Genomic DNA, 13,035 nt, shown 5'->3' with positions numbered 1-13,035 from the left:
CAGCTACAGGGTGTCAGCTACAGGGTGTCAGCTACACAGCTACAGGGTGTCAGCTACACAGCTACAGGGCGTCAGCTACAGGGCGTCAGCTACACAGCTACAGGGCGTCAGCTACAGGGTGTCAGCTACACAGCTACAGGGCGTCAGCTACAGGGTGTCAGCTACACAGCTACAGGGTGTCAGCTACACAGATACAGGGTGTCAGCTACAGGGCGTCAGCTACACAGCTACAGGGTGTCAGCTACACAGCTACAGGGTGTCAGCTACACAGCTACAGGGCGTCAGCTACACAGCTACAGGGTGTCAGCTACACAGCTACAGGGTGTCAGCTACACAGCTACAGGGTGTCAGCTACAGGGCGTCAGCTACACAGCTACAGGGTGTCAGCTACACAGCTACAGGGTGTCAGCTACAGGGCGTCAGCTACACAGCTACAGGGTGTCAGCTACACAGCTACAGGGTGTCAGCTACAGGGTGTCAGCTACACAGCTACAGGGCGTCAGCTACACAGCTACAGGGCGTCAGCTACACAGCTACAGGGTGTCAGCTACAGGGCGTCAGCTACACAGCTACAGGGTGTCAGCTACACAGCTACAGGGCGTCAGCTACACAGCTACAGGGTGTCAGCTACACAGCTACAGGGTGTCAGCTACAGGGTGTCAGCTACACAGCTACAGGGCGTCAGCTACAGAGCTACAGGGTGTCAGCTACAGGGCGTCAGCTACACAGCTACAGGGCGTCAGCTACACAGCTACAGGGTGTCAGCTACAGGGCGTCAGCTACAGGGTGTCAGCTACAGGGTGTCAGCTACAGGGTGTCAGCTACACAGCTACATGGTGTCAGCTACAGGGTGTCAGCTACACAGCTACAGGGTGTCAGCTACAGGGCGTCAGCTACAGGGCGTCAGCTACAGGGTGTCAGCTACACAGCTACAGGGCGTCAGCTACAGGGTGTCAGCTACACAGCTACAGGGTGTCAGCTACAGGGTGTCAGCTACACAGCTACAGGGCGTCAGCTACACAGCTACAGGGTGTCAGCTACACAGCTACAGGGTGTCAGCTACAGGGCGTCAGCTACACAGCTACAGGGCGTCAGCTACACAGCTACAGGGTGTCAGCTACAGGGCGTCAGCTACACAGCTACAGGGTGTCAGCTACACAGCTACAGGGTGTCAGCTACAGGGCGTCAGCTACACAGCTACAGGGCGTCAGCTACACAGCTACAGGGTGTCAGCTACAGGGTGTCAGCTACACAGCTACAGGGCATCAGCTACACAGCTACAGGGTGTCAGCTACAGGGTGTCAGCTACACAGCTACAGGGTGTCAGCTACAGGGCGTCAGCTACACAGCTACAGGGTGTCAGCTACACAGCTACAGGGTGTCAGCTACAGGGTGTCAGCTACACAGCTACAGGGCGTCAGCTACACAGCTACAGGGTGTCAGCTACAGGGCGTCAGCTACACAGCTACAGGGTGTCAGCTACACAGCTACAGGGTGTCAGCTACAGGGTGTCAGCTACACAGCTACAGGGCATCAGCCACACAGCTACAGGGCGTCAGCTACAGGGTGTCAGCTACAGGGTGTCAGCTACACAGCTACAGGGTGTCAGCTACACAGCTACAGGGCGTCAGCTACAGGGTGTCAGCTACACAGCTACAGGGCATCAGCCACACAGCTACAGGGTGTCAGCTACACAGCTACAGGGTGTCAGCTACAGGGTGTCAGCTACACAGCTACAGGGCGTCAGCTACAGAGCTACAGGGCGTCAGCTACACAGCTACAGGGCGTTAGCTACACAGCTACAGGGCGTCAGCTACAGGGCGTCAGCTACAGGGTGTCAGCTACAGGGTGTCAGCTACAGGGTGTCAGCTACACAGCTACATGGTGTCAGCTACAGGGTGTCAGCTACACAGCTACAGGGTGTCAGCTACAGAGTGTCAGCTACACAGCTACAGGGCGTCAGCTACACAGCTACAGGGTGTTAGCTACAGGGTGTCAGCTCCAGGGTGTCAGCTACAGGGTGTCAGCTACAGGGTGTCAGCTACACAGCTACAGGGTGTCAGCTACACAGCTACAGGGTGTCAGCTACACAGCGACAGGGTGTCAGCTACACAGCTACAGGGCGTTAGCTACAGGGTGTCAGCTCCAGGGTGTCAGCTACAGGGTGTCAGCTACAGGGTGTCAGCTACACAGCTACAGGGCGTCAGCTACACAGCTACAGGGCGTCAGCTACACAGCTACAGGGTGTCAGCTACACAGCTACAGGGTGTCAGCTACACAGCTACAGGGCGTCAGCTACAGGGTGTCAGCTACACAGCTACAGGGTGTCAGCTACACAGCTACAGGGTGTCAGCTACACAGCTACAGGGCGTCAGCTACACAGCTACAGGGTGTCAGCTACACAGCTACAGGGCGTCAGCTACAGGGCGTCAGCTACACAGCTACAGGGTGTCAGCTACAGGGTGTCAGCTACAGGGTGTCAGCAGCAACATGTCACAGGACATGCAAAGTCAAGGCGATAAACTACAAGTCTGTGACTGATTCATGACACGTCGGTGGGATTTAAGGATTCTTGGACACGGAAAGTTAAGAAAAGAAGACTCAGTTACAGCTTATGAGAGCCAGGCTCTGCGTGCGGACAGTCAAAAAGAGACCGGAAATATTTTGGCTCCAGAAGCGACTGCAGGCAGATGTTACGACACCATCAGGAAACACAAGGGTTTAGTTCAGTAATATCACAAAGCTTTGGACTGCGAGTCCTGATCCGGACATCATTCACAACAGTAAGCCACCATGACAGGCGGGATCATTGATGACATCCCTCACTGACAGAAGCACGGACAGGTGTGCAGGTGCAGGAGCGTCAGACAGAATTCAGCTGCTCAATTCTCCACTAAATCAGCTCAAATCAGCGTAGAAATTCATTGTTCATGCAGCTGCACTTCCCTGCAAAACCAGGAGTATTTAAAGTACCACAAAGTAGTATCTGGAGTATTTAAAGCCTCTTTAACAGATAGATATTTGTGCATCTTTTCCAATATGCAAGCATAACCCATGATATATATGTACTGAATGCCTCATCGGGCGACCCTCTGGTTTAGGAAAATCATTAAAAGCTCAACTATTAGTGCTGATGTTGTCTATCTGGTGTCAGCTGATGTTAGGTCCAAAACGGCCACTGGAGCAGCGAAGTGATGGACCTTTATTCGTGTTCGCTGTGCACAGCAGAGCGTGCACGTGCTCATATTTAAGGTGAGCGAGTTTAGTGTTTGCTGCTGTTTTCAGACAGTGAGGAATGTAAACACAGCAGAGAGACATCTCAGCTTCTCAGGAAGCAGACAGCTGACTGCGTGTTTTCAGATCTTGTCAGTGACAATCACGCTCCACTTTTCCTGAGCCAGACACTCTTTGAACAGCCTGAATGGATATAACAGATGTTCATCAGATCCGAATCAGACTTACAGACGTAAACCGTGAACTGCTCATGCAGTAATATTTTAAACCATAGTGTGCTTCTGGTGGAAAAGAATATTATAAAACACACAAGATAACAGCAAAACAGACACAACAAGGCTTCAGAAGACAGTAACAAAACACAATATCCTGCAGAAAAAAACACAAACAGGAAACATGGAGAAAAGAAAGCAGCCTTTCAGAGGCAGAACAAGGTTTTTTACTGAGTTAACAGCAAGTCGGTGGCGGTGAGCTGAATCCAGGTCGAAACTGATCAAACGGAGGAAATTAAGTCAGAATACAGGGAATGAAACAAAGATCAAACATGAACTAAATAAAAAAAATCCAAATCACACGAGATTACGTTTCCTAAAGATAAATTCTAATTTTAAAATACATCCATTAAATTACATGATTACCATGTAAATGACTGAGCAATGTACAATTAACAAAAAGAAAAAATAAACTAAAACAAAAAAACGAGGAACAAATAGTCATAAAGCGTCTTTTTATAAGAGAAGAAAGACTTCCTGATCTGGCCCTTTCTGTCGCTGAGCTGAGGAAGCCTCTGACTGAACACACCCTGCTGTTTGTTCATATGTAGAGGATGTGCAACAATCAGCTAAAAAAAGTTTAAATAATAGTTAAAATAACGGTTAAAGTTAAAATAACGGTTAAAACAACAGTTAAAATAACGGTTAAAATAACAGTTAAAATAACGGTTAAAGTTAAAATAACAGTTAAAATAACAATTAAAGTAAAAAAAACGTTAAAATAACAGTTAAAATAACGGTTAAAGCTAAAATAACAGTTAAAATAACAATTAAAGGTAAAATAACAATTAAAGTAAAAAAAAACGTTAAAATAACAGTTAAAATTATGGTTAAAGTTAAAATAACCGTTAAAATAACGGTTAAAGTTAAAATAACAATTAAAGTAAAAAAAACGTTAAAATAACAGTTAAAATAACGGTTAAAATAACAGTTAAAATAACGGTTAAAATAACAGTTAAAATAACAGTTAAAATAACAGTTAAAATAACGGTTAAATAACAGTTAAAATAACGGTTAAAGTTAAAATAACCATTAAAATAACAGTTAAAATAATGGTTTAAGTTAAAATAACAGTTAAAATAACAGTTAAAATAATGGTTAAAGTTAAAATAACCGTTAAAATAACGGTTAAAATAACAGGTAAAATAACAGTTAAAGGTAAAATAACAGTTAAAGTAACAATTAAAATAACAGTTAAAGTTAAAATAATGGTTAAAGTTAAAATAACAGTTAAAATAACAGGTAAAATAACGTTCCCTGAAGGCCCGTCTCAGTTTGAACGTCACAAAAACGTTCTGCTGGGAACGTTGTCATGGTAGCAGTCAACCTGCAGCGGATGCTATAAATGGCTAATGGACATTCAGGGGGAGTTAAACAATCATTTTATAAATAAATAGTGCTCCATGAAGTATTTGAATACTACTTTAATTTAAGACACTGTGGCAACAATCAAACTTTCCCATCAGCCAAGGATCCGTCCGATGCTTTGAGCTTCAGAAGCGTCTCGTTCTGAGACTCAAAGCATCGGATGGATCCTTCCACGTCCTTCTAAGGTTCCCCACAGACAGCTGAGAGGCTAACACCTGAAACGTATAACTCTGGCCATCAAACTCTCTGCAGTCCCAGCAGCAGGACCTGACCCCACCCCCCACCCCCCACCCGATGTCCCACACTATCCCTGTTGATGCACTGGCTGTGTTTTTTTTTCTCTGTGCGCCCCAGACGATGAGTTCCCAGCATGCAGCAGTGTTTGTGTAGCAGCCACATTCCTGCGGCGTTGTGTAAACGAGGTTATCAGTGAGGCGTGGCTATACGCAGGAATGTGCTATCGCTCTAATCTGCAGTCAGAACACCAGCCTCCATTTATCCTCCATCACTGCTCCGCTTGCTGTCTGCACACAACGTCCATCCTCCATCTTTCCTCCATCTGCACTCACTCCAGCTTCTAACATCCTCTATTAATCACCATCCATCTCTCCACCATCCCTCCATCTCGAAGCCACACAGCCGATGATTGGCTGAGCAGAAAGCCAAACAGCCGATTGGCTGATTATACTTCTGTTCACACAGACTGAACCTGACGACCTTAACATGATGGAGAGAGCCAAGAACAACATTCTTTACCTCCGCAGGATCATCTCTACATCATCTATCCATCCTGGATCAGTTCACCATCATCCCCCATCTGCTCTCTGCCAATCTTTCATCGTCTGCTGCTCAGAGCTGTCAGATCTCTCTGGAAATCAATAGAAAAACTAAAGGGCCTAAATCTGGTCCCTGAGGGACCCCTGACCTCACAAACCTGAACTTTTCAACTTCCTGAAACTTCCATGAGAAATTAAAGGCCCCGCCCCCCCATAAACAGGAGAGCAGCAAACGAAGCCCCACATCCAGCGAAATTCTGACGAATGCAGCCTTCGTAGGACCTGGTTTGAGAATAAAAAAGGGAATAACTCTGCCTGCACTGACACCAAATGCAACTCATGCATCATCAGATGTGTTGTGTGAAGGTTCTGGATGGTTTAATGAGCTTAATGACCCCCATATCAGTCCAGAACCAGTACAGATGGGAGGGCCCATCTGCAGGGGATCTCATTCCAATGATGGCCAAAGAAATCTCCCAAAGCACCTCCTGGTTAACCGGTTTAACTCACTAACAGCGGTACTACAGCTGCTTATCAGCTCAGTTTAATGCTTATCAACCTGCAGCCACAGCAGGAAGGAGAACCCAAATCCTGACTGTGTGAATGAGCTTATCAGTAATCTGATCAGCATTACTGCTGCATGATTACAGCAGCAGCAGATCTGACGACTTACTGCGGTTTATCTTAAATAAATCATTAAGAAAGTTTCAGTTTATCAGATGCAACACCGGCTCGGCTTCCTTTGGCTCGTAAAACATCTAAAGAGATCTGTTTGAAACAGAGGAAATAAATCACAGCTTAAAAGTGATTAAACTCAGATGTGAAGTGCTGACAGGGACAGAAAAGGCTCCGCTGACAGTAAATCAGTAGAAGAAGAAGCCTATGTCCAACCTGTTCAGGAACACAAACCTGAACATTTTCCTCTTACTTACCGCCGCACTCTTCCTCTGAGAGAGCTCACACCCAGAGACAACATCTGTGACAACATCTGTGACAACTAACCCTTAACCCTAACCCCCGACCCTAACCCTAAACCCTAACCCTAACCCTAACCCTTATGCTATGGGTCTTTTACCTAATTGGAGATGTCATGGTACTGGTCATTATAAGGCGACGAGGGCTGCGGATGACGTGCGACGGCCAGTGCCTTACCTTTGGCTCCCCATTTCAACTGGCTTGTCGTTGGATGAGTCAGGGGGGGTCATCGTGATAGAGTCTCTCACCTAAACCTAACCCCTAATCCTAACCCTAACGCCTAACCCTTAACCCAGCTACAGAAACAGCAGCAGGTTAGAGAGAAAACTAACTGGTTGTGAGATGTTGTGGGTAAGAAATGAGATTCTCATCTCTGTGTAACGGCATTTAAAATAAGTACCGTACATGTTTTATTCTTTCTCCATTTAAATTCTTAATATCCTTTAAAATTCTTATAAAAGCATTTAAAACAGGAGCAGCCTGAAGTAACTGTGTCCTGCAGCTCTTCAGTAAACTCTCTCTGTTTCTAACATCCCAACATGGTTGGGACATGATGCTCTGATCCAGGGGCCCCCGACCCCTCGGGCCCCCGACCCCTCGGGCCCCCGACCACTCGGGCCCCCGAGCCTCTGCCTGATGAACCTGCTCAATAATCCGTCCACGACCTCAACTTTCACATCTCCTGAAGCCAAAGTTCTTCCACAAAAACTGCGAAAATGAAAGTAATTGTTGAAGAAAACTGAGTTTAGTTGCTGTTTTCCTTGTTTTTTTATCAGCTGAGAGACAGATTAACTGATCAGAAACGAGTTTCCTCTGCATCACTCTGTGTTTGGGACATCATTTCCTGTCATTAATGGAGATATTAAGTTTATTTGTGAAATCCCATTGGTCCAAACATTATGAGTCTGCTGCGAAACAAAGGATGAGAAAAGGTGTTCATCCATCCTCCCTCAGCCTCACTCTGGTGCTTAACTGAAGCTTTTCAGATAGTTTTCATTAGTTTAATCTCTGCTCACTCAGATCCTTCATTTGTCTTTGATTTATTCAACAAAACAGAGTAAAAACATTTGCTGAAGCAGCTTTTAGTCGTGAAGCAGATCCTTCAACAACGAGATTCATTCCGTGACATTGAAACAATCACATGATCCAACACAATGAGCATGTGATCGACCAGAAGCATCAACATGGAAGATAAATGGATAAAACTCACCCCGAGAGCTGCCGGGGGAGCCTGGAGCAACAGGACCAGGAGGCACCTGGAGGAGAAGACACAGGTGAGCTGCCTTTATCAGAACCAATACATCTAAAACAGAAACCTGGGACAGCAAACGCAGCAGCTTCACACACCAAGAACTGAAGGAATTCATGTTCAGGACATGCAGCAACACCAAGGAGAGGCTCCCAGGGGCTCATCCTGTTGCTATACTTTAAGGTGGAGGGTGCAGCTGGTGTAACGTAGCTGTGGAGCTGACATGATGTATTTAGGACCCAGAAGCAGCACTCTGGAAATCTGTGGTAATGACCTTTATTTTCACACCAGCAAACAGACAGTTTCTGGGTCTCCGGCTCCAGGAAACCAGACAGTTTCTGGGTCTCCGGCTCCAGCAAACAGACAGTTTCTGGGTCTCCGGCTCCAGGAAACCAGACAGTTTCTGGGTCTCCGGCTCCAGGAAACCAGTCAGTTTCTGGGTCTCCGGCTCCAGGAAACCAGTCAGTTTCTGGGTCTCCGGCTCCAGGAAACCAGTCAGTTTCTGGGTCTCCGGCTCCAGGAGTCAAAGCCAGGAAACCAGACAGTTTCTGGGTCTCCGGCTCCAGGAGTCGAAGCCAGGAAACCAGTCAGTTTCTGGGTCTCCGGCTCCAGGAGTCGAAGCCAGGAAACCAGACAGTTTCTGGGTCTCCGGCTCGAGGAAACCAGACAGTTTCTGGGTCTCCGGCTCGAGGAAACCAGACAGTTTCTGGGTCTCCGGCTCCAGGAAACCAGACAGTTTCTGGGTCTCCGGCTCCAGGAGTCGAAGCCAGGAAACCAGACAGTTTCTGGGTCTCCGGCTCCAGGAAACCAGACAGTTTCTGGGTCTCCGGCTCCAGGAAACCAGACAGTTTCTGGGTCTCCGGCTCCAGGAAACCAGTCAGCTGCCAGAGCACGAGGGCTTTAACGGTGAGCCTCAGTCAGACCACTGCAGTCGCTTTATTTACCACAGCTGGATGCAGTCGCGGGAGGTCAGTAGCATCCTGAGCTCTGGAGTCCCACCCATCACGCTGTCACTCTGACTCCGCCTCCGTCAGTGAGCTCGCTCCCACGCCGGCGGTCGTCCTGCAGAAACACAAACACACGCTGAGGCGGGCGAAGCAGGTGGTCTTCCATCAGTAACTATGACAACAGGCGCCACACGGCGTCCGACAGCAGCACGCAGTCAGCTGCCGGCTGCCTTACAAACAGTAAAATCCTTCAATCTCGTCTCCTTTTGTGCTCCGGCGTCGGTTTCAGAGCCTCAGTGAGACGTTGCAGCTGATAAAGCGACTTCTGTCCTCTTTGGTCGCCCTGACAGCAGCAACGTTAGAGTAAATTAGCGCACACCCAGGTTTCATTTGCAGCCGATGCTGATCAGAGCCGGAGCAGATAAATACCCCTGACTGATGTCAGCCAGGCTTTCTCTCAGCAGAAAAACCAGCATGAGTCTGAACCTCCAACAGGTTTTCAGTGCTTTGTAAAGGGGCGGCGCTCTGGTTCTGCTGTGATATGTGACTGAAGTTTCTTTTTCAAGCAAGCGGACATCTTTAATGCCTAAACCTAACCAACCCTGGAGAGTTTCCGGTGGAGCCCACCTGCACGCCACATCCAACCAGCTCTGCTTTCTACACCACCAAACAGCTGATTTTAACCCTGATCTGGTCCTGAAGCAGCCTCCATGACAGTCTGAGCAGCAAAGATGTTCAGAGGAGCTCCAGTTTGTGTTTAAAACAATGTTCCTCAGAGAAAGACTGGAAGGGATCTGCATATTTCTGCCTCTACAGAGCAGAATATCATTAAAGCATTCAGGGAATCTGGAGGAGTTTCAGTGTAAAGGACGAGGGAGCAAGCCTAAGCTGGACCCCGTGACCTCTGACCCCTCAGAAACAGGAAGAATGGGACAAAATAACAGCTGGAACTCTGCATCACCTGGTTTCCTCAGAGTCAGAACGGCTTTAAGTGTTGGCAGAAGGAGACAAAGTGGGAAAAGGTTCACTGACTTTATGGGATGCTGCAGGTCTGAGGTGTAAAAATGATGTTTGTTACCAGATTAAATGAAGCTGAACAGGAAATCTGCTGAGTTCAGACTGACTGACAGGAAGTAAAGTCAAAGTAAATGTGGGAATCGCTGAGTTTTCACTAATTTCTCTCATCTGCATTTTTCTTTTCAGACGTTTTGATCTTAAAAGAAACTGCAGAGATTAAAATGTGCCAAACAATAAGAAGTTTAATCATCATAAAAGTATCAAAAGGAGTTTGAATGTGAGGCAGCCGAAGAAAAGAAAAGATCTTTCATCTGAAGGTAATCCAGCTGCTTTAATGGGCCGCCTGCAGGGACCTTTGGGTCTGCTCCCAGGACTGTTCAACCTGCAGAACCACCATGTGCACGTTTGTGCACAGCTTCACCTGCTGCAGCTCGGAGCACCTTCAGAAGGTTCTGACCTGCAGAGAAACATTTCTGCCAACTGGAAACATGCAGCAGACAAAAAGATGAAATTATCTATAAAAAACAACAGGGCTGGATATTCTCTGCTTCATGTTTAAATCAACAGAGCGAGTCCCTTTGTCAGGGCAGGATTACTGAGTGAGCCCACTGGGCACAGGCCCAGGGGCCCCGTGGCTCAGGGGGCCCCTGGAGTTGGAAAGTAGGTCAGATGATTACGACAAGAGACAGAAAACAACCAGAGATGGACACGAAATGACCAGGAGAATCAAAGAGAAATAACCTCAAACAGCTGGAAAAAGGCGTTAAAGCGTCACAAAGAGAGAAAACGAGCATCAAGGCTTCATTTAATCTTCGCTTTGAGTTTCACGTCAAACACTTTTAATACATTTATCTTTTTGTTTCATCTTCACGTCTCATTTGAGGATGAAACTGGTTATAATTTGTTTAAAAGCTGGAAGGAAATATGAAATTCAGTTCAGTTCAACAACACTTTGTGATGCTTCTGAAGTAGAAATAAAGTAAAAATCATTTCACTCACTTTCAGAAGCTGAAGTGTAGCAGAGAGGAACCTTCAGAGGTCACCATCAGTGGGTTGGGCTGCTGTTCCTGTTGCTTGGCAACACCTCAGCTGATGATGTCACACAGCAGGTAACTCAGGTGAACTCTCAGCAGACAACATGGACAGAAACTCACAGCCAGCAGTTCAACATCTGGGCTGCAGAGACGCTCCAGGATTCCACCATCTGTTGTTAACCAGCTCTGTGATCCTCCTCCTTTACTGTTAGCGCTCTGTCTGCAGTCTCTGTCTGCAGTCTCTGTCGCTGTGTAATTTCAAACGTTCGCCCACCTCCCGTCCAGCTGGACGCGCTGCGAGATCCACCGGGCTGTGCTGACTTGACCTGGCATGAAAAGCACAGGACACACGGGTCACTTTGGCTTCTGCCACAGACGATTATAACAAAGGTGTTACACTATATTACAGCTGCTGGTTTTAGTGGGAAAAGCATCCTTTGGGTTTCCTAATTACCAGCAGACTCAACCCTACTGCGAGCTACTGGAACGCACAAAGATCACCACGAAACATGGCTGCTTATCAATATGAATATCATCAGATAATAACTCAAGTTATAACACAACGAACCGTTGATCCAAATGTGCTCATCAATAAATGAGGGAATTATGATGCAAACAGTTCAATCCATGCTCAATAATACCAATAATGGAGGAGAAATACTCCCAACAATCAATCCAACAGATCAATTTTCTACAAACGTGTTTCCTTGGCAATGAATGAGAGACTTTAACCTGGACAAACTCCTTATTGACTCCCTATTCTTTACATATGCGCCTCCAAATCCTATGCTATGGTTCTCAGCTGGAAAAGGGTGAAAAGTTCTCTCCGGGTCGGGAATGAGATCCTTCCCCAAGTGGAGGAGTTAAAGTATCTCGGGTCTTGTTCACAGTGAGGGACGAATGGAGCGTGAGATTGACGGCGGATCGGTGCGGCGTCTGCAGTGTTGCTGCACCGACCCATCGATGTGAAGAAGGAGCTGAGCCAGAAGGGGAAGCTCTCTACTTACTGGTCAATCTACGTTCCCATCCTCACCGATGGGCCCGAGCTGTGGGGAGAGACCGAAAGAACGAGATCGCGAATACAAGCGAAGGAAATGGGCTTCTGGGCCTCCCTTAGAGACAGGGTGAGAAGCTCAGTCCTCCAGGAGGGGCTCGGAGTAGAACCGCTGCTCCTCCAGAGAGGAGTCAGATGAGGTGGCATCTGGTTAGGATGCCCCCTGGACGCCTCCCTGGGGAGGTGTTCTGGTGTCCCACTGGGAGGAGACCCGGGGGAGACCCAGGACACGCTGGAGAGACTATGGCCTGGGAACGCCTCGGGGTCCCCCGGAAGAGCTGGAGGAAGTGGGCGGGGACAGGGAGGTCTGGGTTTCTGTTAAAGCTGCTGCCCCCCGACCCCCGGAGCAGCAGCAGATGGATGGATGGATGGATGGATGGATGATGAAGGATGGATGGATGAAGGATGGATGGATGGATGGATGATGAAGGATGGATGCGACCAACTGGACAGCGCAGCTCTGCGACTTGTCCTGCTGAAAAGGTGGCGCCCCGTACATGAACCCCTCCTGCTTTGCTCTTACCATTCTGTCTGCGCTCTCTGTCTGCTCTGTAAGTTAGAGCCACGGAAAGCCTCTAAATATTCCTGTTGCATCTTCATCCCAACATCATCCAGTTCATCTGCAACTGATCTAAAAGCAAAGACTTCCTCATCCTTTCTCTCCATTTCGGTCCTTTTCTGCGTCCCAGACGTCTCCTCTTCGACTCGTGTCTCATTCCAGGCATTAATTGGTCTTTGGAAAGCTCAGTTAGCTGCTCCCAGATGTCCCCTCAGGTGCTAAACGGTGACAGAACTACAAGCTGAGATCATTCCAGCACAATCTGGAGCACAAATACCAGAGTATAGTGAAATGGAAATGTGGTGTTAGTGTAATTAATTAGTATTTATTCATTTGTTTGTGTATTTAGAAATAAAAAGACTGAAAGTTTAGATGCTAACAGATAACTGAATATATCTGGAGATTATTTGGACACCATTATAGTTACGTTTGGAAATATCTTCAAAGTTCATTTGAGGGTATCTGACCTCAGATTGGAGGATAAATTCAGAGAACCACAGATAAAGAATTTACTCTCGGTGCTTTGTCCCAGGACAGCCTGAAGTGGGAA

At 47.4% G+C, this 13,035-nt stretch overlaps 1 protein-coding gene across 1 annotated transcript in view; it reads right to left on the bottom strand.

Annotated features, from left to right (window-relative positions):
* Positions 1-12,592, bottom strand: part of col4a4 (collagen, type IV, alpha 4) — a 56,682-nt gene extending 44,090 nt beyond the window's left edge. The window contains exons 1-6 of the mRNA XM_072392832.1: positions 12,450-12,592; positions 11,147-11,198; positions 8,889-8,993; positions 8,510-8,755; positions 8,175-8,434; positions 7,836-7,881 (exon numbers count right to left, since the gene is read on the bottom strand). Coding sequence (XP_072248933.1) covers positions 7,836-7,881; positions 8,175-8,434; positions 8,510-8,755; positions 8,889-8,993; positions 11,147-11,198; positions 12,450-12,592 — 852 coding nt within the window. The remainder of the gene's footprint in view (positions 1-7,835; positions 7,882-8,174; positions 8,435-8,509; positions 8,756-8,888; positions 8,994-11,146; positions 11,199-12,449) is intronic.
* Positions 12,593-13,035: the final 443 nt, after the last annotated feature.

This window comes from Leuresthes tenuis, unplaced genomic scaffold (genome assembly GCF_036924035.1).
Source record: "Leuresthes tenuis unplaced genomic scaffold, fLeuTen1.0.hap1 SCAF_9, whole genome shotgun sequence".
In the NCBI taxonomy this organism is placed as follows: Eukaryota; Metazoa; Chordata; class Actinopteri; order Atheriniformes; family Atherinopsidae; genus Leuresthes; species Leuresthes tenuis.
Note: the sequence above shows the minus strand (reverse complement) of the source record. Positions and strands in the feature narration are given on the sequence as shown.